The 18384-nt window shown below is 36.9% G+C and overlaps 1 protein-coding gene across 1 annotated transcript in view; it reads left to right on the top strand.

Annotated features, from left to right (window-relative positions):
• Positions 1–18384, top strand: part of LOC141432577 (uncharacterized) — a 347176-nt gene that overhangs the window by 307926 nt on the left and 20866 nt on the right. The window contains 4 exon segments of the mRNA XM_074094201.1: positions 2861–2991; positions 4229–4273; positions 5438–5544; positions 7729–7878. Coding sequence (XP_073950302.1) covers positions 2861–2991; positions 4229–4273; positions 5438–5544; positions 7729–7878 — 433 coding nt within the window.

Below are 18384 nucleotides of genomic sequence, written 5' to 3'. Positions count from 1 at the left end.
GACGGAGTCGCGGGCAAAAAGCTAGTTCAGAATAAGTTTTTAAGATAACTGATCTCGAATATATCATCATAACATAACGTCTCAATTACTACAGTTAAATGCACGCACAGTACTTCCAGCAGCACATTTCGGAAACATGCGACACTGTACTATATGTATATATGTTTACGCGTTCTAGTTAAGTACCTACCTATTTTTACAAGAAACAAGAAGTACAAACTGCACTTAAGATTCTTCTGCCAATTTTTGATCGTCTTACTAGACTATTGATCTAAACTTATATATAAACAACAATGGGGAATGGATGAAAATTTTTGAAACGCTTGAAACTTTTTTATCGATAGGAATAACCTTCCTATTTAACAGAAAAAATATCAGATTTTTAAGTAGCATCAATTAATTTTAAGAAATGAAAGAGTTTTCTTTACCACCAAATTACGATAGTCCGGTTGGTTACGGGTTGTTCCTTAGCCCAGAACAAAAAAATTAATATGTGTCTTTGACTCGTTTGTTTTGACAAGTGACACTCTTTACCGGTCCGGATAATACCAACATGGAAATACCGACCCTGTTTTTGATGTCGGTATTATCCGGGCCGGTAAAGAGTGTCACCTGTCAAAACGAACGAGTCAAAGACACATAAATTCTTTTTTAAAGTTTTTTGTTCTGGGCTATGGAACAACCCGTAACCGACCGGACTATCGTAATTTGTCGGTAAAGAAATCTCTTTATTTTTTTTTAATTAATTGGTGCTACTTAAAAATCTGATATTTTTTTCTGTTAATTAGGAAGGTTATTCCTATTGATAAAAAAGTTTCAAGCGTTTCAAAAATTTTCATCCATTCCCCATTCCTTACCCAAATAAATCCGTCACGATTTTGGCAACGGTCTAAATCCATATCCATACTAATATTATAAATGCGAAAGTGTGTTTGTATGTGTGTGTTTGTGTGTTTGTCCGTCTTTCACGCCGTAACGGAGCGACGGATCGACGTGATTTTTGGCATAGAGATAGTTTATGGGCCCGAGAGTGACATAGGCTACTTTTTATCGCTCTTTTGTAAATCAGTAAATTTAGTAATATACGTATAAAAAGATGTATTTACAAGTTCAATATAGCTGGCACAATATTATTGACTCTCCAGCCATCAATTAGTCCTTCTTATTATCCATATTACAAAGTCTTACCCCCTTATTCATAAAACTTAACAAGCCTATGTTAACTAACAAATGCTTTGTCCCTTTCTAACAAATACAAATGTCGAAGTGACAGATAAGGACAAACGAATTTTAGCGGCATTTTAACTAAAATAGGTTTGATTGTCGTTTATGAATAAGGGGGTTAATGTACTCAAAGTACAAGCTACCTTGGACACGGTTTTCAATAGTGAAAGGTAGTACTTTCCCAAACAGATTATTTGTAAGCGTCTTACAAACCTAGCGACGGTAAATCCTGTGTCTAGAACTCTAAGTTGTTAAGTGTATTAACACAATATGTACCTATATAGAAGAGACATATTATACTTGGGTGTTATGCTTTGAGAATATACCTACATATTAATATTATGATAATTTATACACGTAATAATAACTTAATTATTGTTGGAATTTTAATCAGCGTATGAAGTGTGGGTTTATTGTAGTTTTTTTCGTTTCGAATATAATAAATATCGCAGGAAAGAAACGCTGTTTGTTTGTTCTATTTTTTAACCGTCTAATATCTATAAAAAATAACGATTAATCAGTTTCAATCTTCGGTTTATTCAATATACTTACAATATTCCTACTCATTTTATTTTTTATTCACAACACAAAATGATATTTTGTTACGGTGTCCATGCGAAATTTGTTTTTCGAAACAAAACCAACATCTTGAATTGACTCAAAATGCAATGTTTTCTTGTGACAGTTTGGCTACTTAATCGCCCCAACGTAACACATGAATATTAATGCAACTGCCATGCGTGATATTGAAAAGCACAATGTAGTCTCAACCCAGTTGCTTTAAGACGTTTGGGGCAACACCGTTGTTAATGGCAGTTTACAGCCGAGAAGAGCTGTTATTGTGTTTAATACAAAAGTGGACTCTTACATCACACTTTATCGTATAACTAGCCTAATTATCAAGTTACAATATAACTTTTCTGACTGACTAAATGGATGAGCGACCAACAGACAACACATAGCCTAAAACACTGTATCTAGAGACTTGGCCGATTTAGTCCTTAAGTATTATAGAGGTATGCTAAGAAAAGATTTTTCGAAATTATTGTTTTTAGCGCCCGGTGTCAGTTATAAGGAGAGTGAATGCAGGTACCGTGAGATTGACATCTCTATTTTTACCAGTCAATTCTACCTATGTCTATGATATGTAAATACAGTCCTAGATACAGAGTAGTCAACTGTACTTTGATATAGTAAGGTAGAGTTGCCACATTCTCTAACTAAACGAATTTCGTCACCGGATTCATTGCAACGCTCGGTGTACAAATTGCACAAGTATACAATTCGTTTAATATTTTGACGTACACTTGACGTAGGTAACTAGATATTTTTTACAAAAAATACTTTATACCGAGGCTTTAAATATATAATTTCGCTCATAAGATACCTAAAAGGTATATGCGGTCGGTTCCGTAACTTATGTATCCCCTTTTTCATACTAGTTGCATAGAAAAGTAGATACTTATGTTAGGGCACCAACTGTACGATACGAACTCTTATTTTTTCCAACTATCACACACTTTACAACCGCAACCAGCAACCAGTTGGGCAACCGGTGGAACGCTTGTTCAGCAATAGATGATGATTATAATGACACACTTTTAGAAGCTTCTATAACAGTTTTACTGTTCTACAGCAACGGGCATATGCTAACACACCGTAACAAGAAGCCATACGAATGCAAAGCGGAAGGATGCGGCAAATCGTACTGCGACGCGAGATCCCTGCGGCGGCACACAGAGAACCACCATCAGCCTTCAGGAAATAGTAAGTCTGGCTACATCTTGTAATCGGTGCGCCTTGTCCATTCTCGTTTACGCTTCCAAGTGTGCATTATGATGTTTTTTCTTTTTATTGTAGCTAAGAAGCATTAAGCAGCGTTTCCACCAATACCTAATGTGCGAGGATGTGTTGCGATGTTTTTCATTAACCAATAAAAACTCTTCATTTACACATCCATGCATGTACAGCTGAGCGGAGCGAGGCGAGGTAAATGAAGCGTTCGTTGTCGTAAGAGGCGACTGAGGATATAGGTTAAGGTATACCGTAGGCGACAGGCTAGCAACCTGTCATTATTGTAACGTTTTTGTCAAACTTAAAAACTAAAATTGCTAAAAGTGGCTCTGAAGCGGTAACGTTTCGTGTGCTCTGCCTACCCCATTTGGGAATACAGGCGTGATGTTTGTGTTTGTGTGTGTATATTTCTCGCAACACACCTCGTACATTATTGGTAGTAACGCTGTTTTACACTGTAACTCTAATGTACCTGAAAAGCACAATATTGTAAAGGTATAAAAATGGCAGTTAGAATGTTGCACAGTCAAAAAAAACTAAATCTCATACCAGGGTGGAACCTTCGTTCTACCTACTAATGCATATTAACATCACATACATTTGCCAAAGAAATCATTGTGCAATTGATACGTACCACTATGATACGCAATTCAGTTTCCTGTACTTCTGTGTATTCTCCTATCTAAAAAGAGTTGCAGCGTACTGCTCATGTAAGCTAATCTTTAAAAAAATAGATAAAGAAATAACTTAGTATCATCAGCAGTAAACTTGTGACTACGTACGTATAGTTAAAGTGAAAAAAGGCATTGGCATAAGATTGATTTTGACTTGACCTGTGTAAATACTTTTTTCACTACACTATACAGACATATTTAGAAGAATACTCGTATTTTTGACCAATGCAAGTTCAAATCTAATTGTGTACTTTAATAACTGAATCTCTATTTTAGCTAATTATGTATGTATTCAATTTATTTTTATTTCATTTTATCTCTATTTTCTGAATTCTGATGTTTCCTTTTGACAGCAGTGTTGTTACTTAAATGCTTCGTTTTAGGTTTTTATAACAGTTTAATTTATTGAATAAAGAATCTATCTTAGAGCTGTTAATTTGTTAATTAGTATCAAGTAACCACGCGAATGTTCAAGCTTCCTATACTAATAAGACTGAGTGTGCATTTTACTAACAGCATTATTTTCACCCTAACAGAATCAGTACAAACTAGCGAGACAACTCAATCAGTAGGTAAAAATCGTGAGTATAAACATTTACTGTTAAATTATTCGGTTGAAAGTTGCGACGACTTGAACGATACGAGGACTATCAAGAACCTATTCTTTTTCAGAGATTCATAGTATCTGTAACAACCAAACCAATTGTAAAATTCATATCCTACTTCCTACTTACGAGTATATTATAATTACAATGTTTGTATAACATGTGTAGGTTTGTGTGTATGTTTGTTACTACTTCACGCTAAAACGGCTGCATGGATTTCGATGAAATTCGGTATGAAAATAGCTGGACATCTGGAATAACACATAGGTAACTTTTTATCCAGATATTCCCATGGGATAGGGATAAAGTGTCGAAATAACGCATGGTTGTTTTTAATACAACGTCAATCAAAACCACGATGTATATTTTGAAAATTCCCATGGGAATTTTTGTTTGTTAAATCTTCATGCACGGATTTCGATGAAATTTGAAGTGTAGGTAGAATGGACATCTGGAATAATAAATACGCTAATTTTTATCTCTATATTCCCACGGGATAAAGATAAAGAGCACGTAGTAATTTCCACAACACGTAGTAATCACTAGTTACTAATAAAATAGCTATATGCATAAAGTGCACAATGCTGAACACAAGTCGACAAGCAATTAAGGTACAATCTGGCCGGTGACTAATGTTGCGCCTTGCATAATCCACCTCAAGGTGATGTCGCGTCTGAGCATACCTAATGCTTTGTACCTACAGTTGTATTTGATGAATAAGTAACAATCAGCAAATATTTAAATTAAATTACGAGTGCAAGTTCTTTGTGCAAAACGAAAGCTTTTGTATGAAAATTATAGTGGATGTGTGGATAATTTACATGGTGTTTTAAAATTAATCTGAAATATCAGCGGATAGGGTTAATTTTACTGAAGTCCCCTTTAAAGGTCTTCTATCAGTTTTTGTTTTAAAATTTAGTCACGCCTTTGATTTTGAACATCGATCAATGTGTGGAAACAAAAATGTTAACTAGGTACCTCCCATAAAAATATCCTAAAACATTCACAGGGGTGTTCAGTAAACCTTACCCAACAAAGACACGTGGTTCTCAAAAACTAAACTTTCTTATCTTCCACTAATTAAGTTTCAAGTATTTTAGAAAATTTTAAAATCGCGTGTTAACCAGCCTTTATTTCCAGGTTTGAACAGTACAAGCGCAAGCGCAGCGGGTGGCGAGCGTGAGTCAGCATCCCACCGCCTGGCGTCGCCCGCGTCGCCTCTACGGAACTACACGACGCATTCCGATGTGAGACATTAAAAATATTACAGATTAAAGACTAAATCGTAAATGAGAATTTATTTCTGTCAAACTTCCATTTGAGGGCTACTTTACTTATGAGCTCAAAAGTAATTGAAAAGACATCAAAAGGACTTCAATATATTTCAGAATCAGATAAAAGCAAATCAAATCAAATATGAAAGGATTTTTTTTTTTTTGTGAACCTACCTGGTGTTGTTATCAACCATCGTCTTCTTTCTACAGCAATATCAAGTAAAATTGAATTATTTAAAAACCTATTTGTTCCTTCTTATAAATGACCCTGCATTTTTTCTATAACTATAACTTTCCGCAGCAATTTCAATCACCTGTGTAACCGCTAAAACTAAAACCATGCATCCGCTGCACCTTTTAAAAAAAATAAACGTCCAAATGGCTAAGTAGATTATGCTTGGCGTACTTCCAGTGGGGATGAAAAACTCGCCTCCACCCTTATTAATTAACCAATTACCCCAAATCCGCGTCGTGTGCTCTTTTAATTTTGCCAAATGGTACCTTTTTGTATGTGCAGAAGGCTAACGAATACGCTTAGTAAATATCGAGATACTTATCGACTGTTTCATTTTTAGGGTTCCGTAGCTCAAAAAGGTAAAAACAGAACCAAGGATCACTTTTTGTCTGTCTGTCTGTCTGTCTGTCAAGACCCTTTTTCTCAGGAACGCGTGGAGTTATCAAGCTGAAATTTATACCAAATACTCAAATCTACTGTCCCTCAGAGCTGTGAAAAAATCACACTTCTAAGGCAACGCAATCAAAAGATACAGCCGTTTATGCTGCAAATTTTCGACATTCGCATGGGAATCAAAACCTACGGGGTACTTCCCATGAACTCAGAATCTTGAAATTTGGTACGAAACAACGTCTTATAGCACAGATAAAAGAAAAATTGCGAAAATAATATTTTTTCATTTACATCATATAATTAAAATATTTTTGATAATTTGTACGGAATCCTGTACTTGGCGGGTTTTTTATTCAAACTCTTGTAAGTAGACGTTTCTCACTCTAGATCTTTCTTTTATAAGTGCCTCTAGTAACTCTTTGTCTTACTATTACTATTATTTCAATAATTTACTTATTAGCCTACATTAGTATCCCACTGTTGGGTACAGACCCTCTCCCCTTTTGACTACCATTGATTAATCTACTTCGGTCTAGATTATCTCGCCATGGTTATATTATGCTATTGATAACAGAAGAAAAAAAACTAATCCATTCAGTTCTATCGCTTAAACCTAACGCCAGCTTTACCATTTTTCTAACACAGTTCTACTTTTTAAAGCTTTCTTATTGTCTGTCTTACGTATACTTTGAGGTACAGTTAGTCAAATTTAAATTGAAACGTTGAATTAAGGTGCGACCAAAACGCTGCTTAAAAAACGGAATCGCAGTGACGTATCGTAAACTTCAGGTCTTTACCGAACAAAAGTCGTGACGTTTACGGCACGTCACTGCGATTCCGCACCGTTTGCGTATTTTAGGCAGCGGTGTGGAAAGCATGCAAAAAAAAACGGTGCGCATACGATGCGTCACTGCGATTCCGTACCGTCACCGTTTTTTAAGCAGCGGTTTGGCTGCACCTTTACATCGTAACTTTAGGCGGTAACCCGAAAAGAGTTTGAAACAAAGGGTCCGTATACACAATCCGCCACCCGGCCTAATCAAACGAAAATGTTTTCATTTGCCACTTTTGTTTTGGTTTGTCAATCCTTTTTGTCGTCAATGTTAATATTGTCTTTGTCGCCATTCTTTTAACTATGGTGAGCGTATCTCCATAATTAATTATGTTTAAATTTGTTCGTGCACTTTACTGTTTTTTTACAATACTTAGCATTATTTGTATCAAAAAGCAAGTATGTAAATAGTACTTTGAGGTGCTGTGTGATTTTTTAGATACTATGTAATGAAGAACGAAAAACCTTAACTATTAATGTATACAGAAATTAATGTAGAAGAAAGAACGGGAGTCCCACTCTATCCACTCGCCCTCCCAATCATCTAAACAAAGTTCACGTAATATGTGTAAATTAACTTATAGAGTAGTTTGCAATTTTAGTAACAATACGTACGGACTACGGAGGCCACGAAGGAATAGTCTTATATTCACTGCTACCACATCAACATACCTTAAATAAAACTCTGTTCACACAGTCGAGTAACTCCGGGTCGGAAAAGTCGAGTAGCAGCCGCAGCGGCAGCCGGGGCGACAGCAGCCCGCCCTGCACCCCGCCCGCGCCCGCCACCCCGCCCGCGCGACCCAAGCCTGCCAAAACTGCCGCCAGCAAACCCAAGCCTGCTACCGTAAGTGACAAACACATCATCATCATCGCATCAGCTGTAGGACGTCCACTGTTAGACATAAGCATCCCCCATACACCCCAGTTGTTTTGGTGAAAGCGGCCTACATCCACGACGAGTCCGCGGCTTTAACGAGGTCATCCGTCCATCTCGTTGGTGGATGTCCTACGTTGCCCTTGCCAATCCGCGGTCTCCATTCGAAAACTTTTCGGCCCTGACGGCCATCTGTGTAACTTGCTATATGACCTGCCCACTTTAACAAGCTTAATACATAGCACATAGAATAAACACATTGTCATAGCCAAGCAAAAAAAACAACAGAAGACGCTGTCTTACGCCAGATACGATGTGTTTTGTGTTACGTGTGAAAATGCACTAGTGTACCCTAAGTTCGGGGCAACAAAAGGTTATACAGGGCTCTACCAACAACTAGTTAGGCTCCCTATAGGCATACCCTTTAAAAACCACACGAGCTCGAGTTGCCTCACACGCATTGATTGTGGGTGTTACGGATGAGTGAAGTAACTACTACATGATGAGGTTACTCTCAGAGACATCATGCAATGCAGACTTGAAACTCCTAAGACATCACCTGCCGTGAGTAACAAGAGTGGTAGCTGTGGTGGAAGTAGCTTGCCGTATGTCTCAAGCCCTCTAAGTCTGATGTGGCCGAACCTATGCTTTACGCAATGCTGTATGTTAAATAAATTATGCGATATGTAATAAAAAGTATGTGATGCAGCGTTAATCCAACTTCAAGTTAAAAAAAAATAACCAAGGACCGCGGCACGCCGCGCCTGCGCAGCCGGCACCGGGTTAGAATAGTAATAAAAATTAAAAATAGTGGATGAGAGCTCTACACTTTCTGCCAACAAACTGCTATACAGTTTGGCAGAGGTTTATGGATATTAGTGTTTCTGTAATTCTTTTGTTTTTTATTTGAGTAAATAAATAAAAAATAAAAAAGGCCAAACTCTACCGCTACTAAATATACAACGTGTCTCTACCTACTCTCTGAATAAAGATGAACAGAACGCGTTGATTAGGGTATTTCTAAACTATGTACACAGCTTCATACCAAACGCCACAGTATTAACGAAGTTACACGAGTTAGAAGAAGCACGGTACATTCATAAGTGCTTGTTATAGCCTAAATTGAATAAAGATATTTTGACTTTGACTTTGAAGAAATTACTGATTTACTATTGAATACTTCGAAACTAGTACAACAAATATTTTTAAAATATTTTTTTATTTTCATCTAATCAAATAATAAAAAAAAACAATATTATGCAGAACATTCCTGAGAAGGAACTCTTCTCGACATTTCGGTCATTGTCCAGAGAGTATTTGTATTTGAGACGTTGCCTGGAAGATATCGCTATAAGGGATAAGACCGCCTGATGCTTTTAATTTTGCCTTTTAATTTTCTCTTTGTGTACCTGTTTTCTGTATCGCTTACTATTTCTGGTGTACAATAAAGGGTCCTTGTATTGTATTGTATTTAGAGACACGTTGTTTAGGTTCCTAATCTAGACGAAGCCATCGGTTTTGTGCTACTTAAATACATCAGAATGTTTATTCTATCCTACTCCTTAGATTGATATATATCTAATGGTAGGTATAGTAAAATCAATGTAAGTACGTACATACGAGTACACTCGCTATCTGAACACGTTTTAATTAATGGCATTAATACCCCGCGCTAAACATTGCGCGCTGAAATTCGTTTAATTACATTGTTATGGAAGGCATCCCCGACACTGCAGTAAGTAGGCATATTGTAAAATTAGACTGCTGCATATTCTATAGTATTTCAAAGCAAAATTCCAACAAACCGTTTTTCATTGGTGACGCAACTCTCTTTGTTTCGACTGAAATGTGAAGGGCGTGCACACAGCCCGCAGTACCAAATTCAAAATAACGAGAATTGTTTTATTACCAGGATATATTTATATCGTATAAGTATGTTGAATAAAAAAGGTTTGAAAGACTGATGACAGTTAAATAATATTAATACGAGTGGCTGGGTCAAAATTCTTTTCGTTGCATTGTTTCTGACCACTCGGCCACGATATTATTTGTCTTCTATAAATAAAAAAAAAGTGGAGCCAATGTTTGTTTTTTTCGGGTCAACTAATATTTAACTAGAGCAAAATTAAAAATGCCACTAGGTTCCATAAAAAAAAACCAGAATTTTGACCCGGCTATGATTTAAGTAAATCTTTTTTTTTATGATTTAGCTGGAGTTTTTTTAGGTCTCAGCCAAAAGAAAGTCTATTCGCTGATAATAACTTTTCACTCTAACAGAACACAAACGACTTCAAATACGATTTTGTGTAACTTTCGATAGAACCACGAGCTATTTTTTACTTGAAGTAATATGCAACGAAATACCTGTTCAATCAAACAAAAAAATCTAAATAAATCGAACCTCAATTTTTAACCCCCGACGCAAAAAGAGGGTTATAAGTTTGACCGCTATGTGTGTCTGTGTGTGTGTGTCTGAGTGTGGCACCGTAGCTCTTAAACGGGAGGACCGATTCGAATGCGGTTTTTTTAATCAGGTTTTCTAGCGATGGTTTTTAGATATGTTTCATCAAAATGGGCATATTCGTTTTCGAGATATTGAGCTTTGAAGTGACAAAGTCGGGGGTTTTCCGACTTTTTGTTGGTTAGGTTAAGTTGATTAATGTGACCGGTAAGAACACAATAAAATAAGTTAATTTTTTCATTTTCAATAAGTACAACCTTTTTTGCCGACTTTAATTTTTAGACTGTACATATATTTCGGTTCTTTTATCTTTTCATTGTTGTACTTGTAGTGTCTACTCTTGTGTCTGATATCCTGCCAATCGTTCGAAGGTTAACTGGAAGAGATCCCTTTAAGGGATAAGTAAGCCTTTGTAGATCTTATTATCCTGTGTTCTGTTATTTTCATGGTTTTTATGTACAATAAAGAGTTTTACAATATAATAAAATACAATACTTGCATTGTCATCCCAAGCACATTTTCGTTCCAAAGTCCAAGTCAATCCTATCACTAAAAGTCGATGATAATAAATAATAACTTATAAAAATGGACTCATCATGCATGTCTTTCGACATACCTAAATACATATGACACATTTGACACATGATATGATATGTAAGCCTACTGCTCCCGTAATAATGTGAAATGAATTAGCAACGTGAATGTAAGTAGGTCAACATTTGTAATATTCGAACAAGCGAGGAAGTGCTTAGGAGAATTAGTGGCCCGCCTCGCGGCGTTACTGATAATTGTTTGCTTTCTTGAGATTCAGAATCCGTTTTCCCGGTTATTACAGAGTTTATTGCTAAATTTTTTGAAAGGTCAGTTGAAAATGTTAGCTACATAAGCGTAACTTGAAGAAAGAGCAAAAACACAAAAATTTTGATTTTTTTAACTTTTAATGGTATATTTTATATGCAAATAAAAATGAGATTTTAATGTAACTTAAGCTCTTGTGAGTGTTATTTTGAAAATTACTAAAAGGGGAGTCATGGGGCGCTACCATCGTGACCGCACTCATCTTTGAAAATTATCTTCCGAAAAGATTGAAACTGGTCAGACCGTTCCGGGCTTATAAACGTGAGTTGAATTTTTATAAAAACGATGTTTGCATAGCGTTGATATATGTTATATATAAAGACAGTGTCAGCTGTATTGCTGTAAGTGGTCCTCAGTATTACATTCAAAATACTCTAATCAAGTATAATTTATAGCAACTTAAACATTTTTTTATGAAAGTAAGAAAAAAACTATCGGGATTCTAAATAGGTTTCATTAATGATATAATAGAATATTGATGAAATTTACTGATCCGGATAAATGGATCATTGACTACATAATTTACAAAAGTGCAGACAAATCTAACGCATTATTTAATTACGTACCTAAATGGGATTATATAAATGCTTTTTGTATGTGTAGTTATTCGACAATAGATAGTTAGGTAGGTACTATAGAAATCTAACACTTACTAAGTCGCGGCTACACCTAAACATAAACAAGCAGAACAGAGCAACCGCAGGTCCACGACCGGATTACGACCAAACAAATGGTGCGCGGCGCCCGAATTAAAAATACAACCCATACTCGCTTATCCCGTAATGCTCGCGTTTTAAAAACACCCTTTACTCGTATTACCTTTTTGTGGAACTCGGTTGAAATCAGAAATAGGTTTTGCTTTTGCGATCAACATTTGGAAATACATATACAGCATGTTACCGATGTGTGGGCTTTTCCTGATAAGATAAATTTTTACTCACGTAGTAATATTTGAGATACGCCCGACGTGTTTCGAGCCAATCCATGGCTCCCGTGCTCTGCATTCGCAGAAGTTAACTACTTCTTTGTTAATTTATTTACCTATCATAAAAAAATAGGTGCATATTAGGTATACTTGGATGGCACCTAACACAATAAAGTTAACACCCAGTGGGCTCATAAGGCAAAGGGCGATAGGTACTTATATCAAAAAAACATTTTTTGGTTATTTATACAATCTCATACAGTGGCGCCTTTTGGTTTAAGAAGGCAGAATCGAGATATGACAGGATCACAAAACCCTTGCTTAAAAATAAAGTTGTGTTAAATACTTGTGATGTATAGATATTATTTAATAATATTGTAAATCTGTTTAAAAAAATATACCTCGTTGAGTTTCTTGCCGGATTCTTCTCAACAGCCTAAATTGAATAATGATATTTTGGCTTGACTATGACTTTGAATAAAGCCAAAGAAGCTAGGATATACTTTATTGTAATTTATCAACAAGCGGCTGTGCTACGTGCTACGCCAGCGTAGCAGTTTCGCGAACTACATTTCGTAGCACCGTAGATGCCTACGCCTTGACTCTGAACTTGCTATTGCTACGACCTACGTAGCTACGAGTATGTTTGACGTATCCATGTTAGTGGGAGTGACGAAACTAGCGCACGTACATAGACATTAGTAAAGATTGTCATTTTACTACTTTGACATTTCGCGATTTTGACCACCCGAGACTTGGACGTGGCACGACTTAGACGCTGTAAGACATGGACCTCTTACGATGTGGACGCAATTTCGACACTGGATATTTTACGACTTTGACGTAAGACGCCGGAGGGGTATGTTGGTTTACTGATTGTGATGCTTACTTACATTTGTCACACAAACGGGGTACGGCCATAAATACTGACACGACATACATACATGACTAAGAATTAGACTAAAATGAATGAGCTGACGAGCGTGAGAAAACCTGCACAAACCTGCGAAGCAATTCTATGGTGCTTGTGAAGTTCCCAATCCACATTGGACCCGCGTGGGAACTACGGCCCAAGCCCTCTCGTTCTGAGAGGAGGCCTGTGCCCAGCAGTGGGACATATATAGGCTGGGATGATGATGATGAATAAGCTAAAGGCATGTTTCATCACTCTCTGATAAGTTCATTTTCAGTGATGTCGTCTCTGTTCTTTAAAAACAAACAAATTTCAAACACAAGAATTTAATAAAAAATAACCATATAAAAATTAACTTTAAACTAACTTCCTAGAACTTAAAAATTTAATACCTAATAAATTAAATCTAAAAAAGGCCCCCGTGGCATGGTGCCCAAGAGGCTGGCAGCATTCCCTCGTTGAATGGCGATGGCGCTTCGTTGAAAGAGATAGCTGCCAGCCCTTTGGTCTCCAGTAGTGTCGACCAGGCGCTTTTGCACTTCTTTAATTAATTTTGTGCGCCGGGACCCCAAGGACCCAGGGTCTCAAATCCGACAGCAACGAAATTGTATGCTAAACCGAGACCCTGATATTTTAATATTTTCCTGCCCTCAGCCGCTTCAGCCGCTGCGCCAGCTTTTTTAGTTGTAATTGAAATGCGAAAAAAAATCTGTGTAGTTTTCAATCTAAATTGCTATATATACGCCAACTACGCAAGCCAAGTCGCGGGCAACTATAGTTTTAAATAAAAATCCGATCACACTCGGCCACACCGATTCCCACATTCAATTCTCAGATAAACATTTTATATGTTATCTATTCTAGTTCGCAAGCTATTCATCAAAACAGAACCAGAATCCCTTCTATTCGCAAGTCTATGGGGTCGGGACAGGTGCTCGCACCGGCTCCCACGTTGCCCAGTTTCGCGACCCACCCTGTACCAAAACACACAGCTCGATAAAAACCAAATGCGTTCCCCTCACTAACGCTGCAATTTGGGCTGTACTGCGAGGGTAATTTGTGTGTCGTGGTACAGGGGCGGCGGTGGTTACTTGAATTATTAAACCCATAAAAGGGCTGATGAATGGCTGATTTAATTCACTGGACGTTTTGCACTGGCCGGTGGCCGATCCGCGATGTATCGGTATTAACATAAGAATCCGCAGCCACCCCGTTCCCACGGTATCTTCTATTGTTTTCTCTCAGTGCTAGTATTAATAATTCTGCCCGCGCTCTGCCCCCAGTTTTACAACGGACAATTATTTTCTATTAATGGGAGAACAGATGCGCGCTTTGAAGTACTTTGTACTAATTGCCGATATAGCATTTCATCAGTGTTTTGTTTTTATTAGAGGAAGTTTAAATTGTGGGTGTTAACAAGTGATTAAAATATATAAATATTAAAATCGACTCATTACAGACTGTCAAACTCGTAGTGTATCTATACAGTAAACTTTACGTAACTTTTGGTGTAAACTAGTTCTTCCTTCTTTCTGTAAAAACGGTTGCCTGGAAGATCATATCGCTCGTAAGCGATAAGGCCGCCTATTATTTACCTTGTAATTTTCTCTGTATACCTATTTTCTGTATCGCTTACTATTCTGGTGTACAATAAAGAGTCATTGTATTGTATTGTTTGTTTGTTTGTTTATACTCTTTATTGTACAAAAAGGAAATACAAAAATGTTACACAAAACAGAAAGTGCTAAGTAGTAGTGTACAATACAGTCATACGGAATTACAAATAAATAAGTTTTTGTAAAAAAAATAATTAAACAAGCTTTTTTGCTTACTGTACTGGAATTGTCATCCAACTTACACATAATACCAAATTTCAAGTCAATCCAACGATTGACGAATAAGTGAAATAAATAAAAGCTTCATCATCCCACCCTATATACGTCCCACTGCTGGGCACAGGCCTCCTCTCAGAACAAGATGGCTTGGGCCATAGTTCCCACGCGGGCCCAGTGCGGATTGGGAACTTCACACGCACCATTGAATTGCTTCGCAGGTTTGTGCAGGTTTCCTCACGATGTTTTCCTTCACCGCAAAGCTCGTGGTAAATTTCAAATGTAATTCCGCACATGAATTTCGAAAAACTCAGAGGTGCGAGCCGGGTTTTGAACCCACGACCCTCTGTTTGAGAGGCGATAGGTCAAACCACTAGGCCACCACAGCTTACTAGGCCACCACGGCTTAAATAAAAGCTTGCAAAAATATAATTAAATTGAGAAATGTGATAAAATAAATAAGAGTTTATGTGTTACTTGGCGGAGGCTTTTATCAAACATTTAGCTTGCTACTCCGTAACCACATGTGCAATACACGCGACGTATATGAATGATTTCATGCACAAAATTAAATGAGTTAATTGAAAATTAAATTATAATTAATGCACTCGTGAAAACATTTTCCTAGATTTCATTCAGTGCTTATTAAAATCTTGTTTAAAAGAAACGTTTTGAAACGAAATGGATAAAAAATACACATTCCTTCCGCAATACGTATAAATAAACAAGTAAATAGTCAAACTGACGATATAAGTTAATAAAAGGCTGGTAAATAGCCAAATCCGTGAAAAGCGAACCGTTGTTTATCCCATCCTATCACCCTTTGAGACTAACGTTTTCATTTCGTTCCCATTAATTAACAGCGCGCACAATATTAATTTAACATGCACATAACTACGATCAGTCCGTCGCTAGTCTATTTACACGCATTACCAACGTTGTAAGAGCCCCGTTTTCGTTAACATGAATTAATACAAGCCGTGATTTCATTAGGGGGAGAAAATTGCCGGGGTTCCGTGTTAAATGGGCAGCGTCGTTCGGCGGCTGGGTTTATTAAAAGCACTCAGTTTGATCGGGCCCCGATTTGACGTCACCTGCAGGAAGCAATAAAGCCCGACACAAACACAGTCTCATAATTACAAGCACCGAACAGGTTTTGTTCGCAACGTATTGACAACGGAATGCCTTTGAAAGCCGTAGCCGCTTTGTGCCACTATTGTATTGAATTCGATTTGGAGAATTTGTATATTGACGACATTGTGTTTTGAGGATACTTAAGTTTTTAAGTGAGTCACATTTCAATTATGTTTTGCAATAGAGTTCTGAAACACCTACAACACAGAAAATCAGCAATATTATAAATTCAAATTATTATTATATGCAAGAATATAGTAAAATAACGTTTTGAGAACGTACTTACCACATCTCACCTCCTCTATTGCAGCTAACTGCTCGAACCAACGCTCGAACGCATATAACTGCATGTACAGCTTCGACTCTTTCTACATTTTTTTTATAATTTCACCAGACACCAAGCTTAGAAACTAGATGTTTGTAATCTCACAAAGTTTCGTATTAATCCAGCATGTTGTTTTAAAGTAAGAACCAAACTACGTTTGAGTCAGCTACAATGGAAGTTCTCGCGTCCTGCGCGACAATTAGGTAATTTACTTATTACTATAAATAACTCACTTATTACTGAAAAAACCGGCCAAGAGCGTGGTCGGACACGCCCGAAATAGGGTTCCGTAGCCATTACAAAAAAATTAAGTAATATTTTCTAAGGATTTCGTATTTTATACGGAATATTCCAAGTTTAGGTATATTTTATACCTTAGGCTGCTATTTACTCATAAACTACTAATAATTCTCAAGCAAACTTAGCCGTTATAGTTTTCCTTGAAAGTTTGATATACTTACTACCGTCCTGATTTTTTTCAAATTTTTCCACTCACCGGTTTAGATTTTAGAGGGGGGGGGGCGCTCGATTTTTATGAAAATTTGCACTTTAAAGTTGAATATTTCGCAAACAAATCACTGAATTGAAAAATCGTCTCAGCAACCCCCTAATGGTTTTAAAAGTCCTATCCAACGATACCCCACACTATTGGGTTGGATGAGAAAAAAAAATCACCCCCACTTTACGTCTATGGGAGGTACCCTAAAAAAATTATTTTTGAATTTTTAATTCTACCATTTTGTCGGCATAGTTTACTTATATATCCGTGCAACATTACAGCATTCTAGCATTGATAGTCCCTGAGCAAAGCCGCGGACAAACAGACAGACAGACAGACATGGCGAAACTATAAGGGTTCCGTTTCTGCCATTTTGGCTCCGGAACCCTAAAAAGTAAGTATCTACGTGAAAAATCTTAAAATAAATTTTGGGTTTGCTGGAAAAATGCTCTATACTCGTAATTCAGTTCAGTTCAGTTTATTGTACACTCGATCTAATGAGGTATTTTTTGAGTATGTATGTAGGTACTAATACACATATTGTGAAGTCACGAACACAAATATCTGACACAAAAAAAGCGTGATTAAATATCTGATACAACTTTATTTCTAGGACCGGTAGGATGTGTCATATATTTTTGCACGCTGCGCTGTTGCAGATATTAATGCAGATGACAAAACCTATATGTATTCCGCACCGTAAAATGATATGGGCAGCAGCATACAAGTGATCATATCTCACTCTAACACATTAAACTTGACTCGTGGGAGTGAGACAATGAAAACGCCTTGTCACGTTAATAGCATTCAATGGAGATCTCAAAGGCTAGGCAATCGAGCTCATACTTGCTCTAGACTGAGAATTTAAGCTATCCCGAGTGAACTTGAAAAGTGGTCTCCGCTCGCTTCTTGGGACATGGATCAAATAGCACACATGCTGCTAAAGAAATTGTCACAATTTGCAAAAACATTGTTTCATTACCGCAGATATTTGTAGGATGACGTCGATATTAAATATAAGCATGACAATTTAATTATAACTGGGCGATTAGCACCCAAAGTGGTTAGTTTTTTTGTAGATTTCTGTAATCTTGCAAATAATTTAGATTTCCCACTTTTTAATACATCCTGAAACAATATATAAACAGCAAGAACCGTTTCTTTCCTTATAATCCAATACTCAAAATAAACAACTGCCCCGAGCTCACTTACGGTATTAAAGCAATGGCTATAAAATTTTAACTCCTTCATAAATTAATTGCGTTCATAAATTGCTTGCTAATACTCTACCAGCCAACTGCTCAATAACTACTCAAAAGATTATGGAGACATGATCATTCAACCCTAACCAATTGAATTGATTAGGTATAGGCTAGAATTTTGTAGCAGTAATAAAATAGGGAATATGCAACCATTTATTTAAGAAACTCAGTTATGGAAGTTATTTTAACTATCTTAATTTTTTCGTCGTCTGGGATGTAGATTAGGCAGTAACACTCCAGCAAAAATCCAGTTGATATTTAACGTCA

This window comes from Choristoneura fumiferana, chromosome 11 (genome assembly GCF_025370935.1).
Source record: "Choristoneura fumiferana chromosome 11, NRCan_CFum_1, whole genome shotgun sequence".
NCBI classification, from domain to species: Eukaryota; Metazoa; Arthropoda; class Insecta; order Lepidoptera; family Tortricidae; genus Choristoneura; species Choristoneura fumiferana.
The sequence above is the reverse complement of the archived record's forward strand: the minus strand, read 5'-3'. Positions and strand labels throughout refer to the sequence as shown.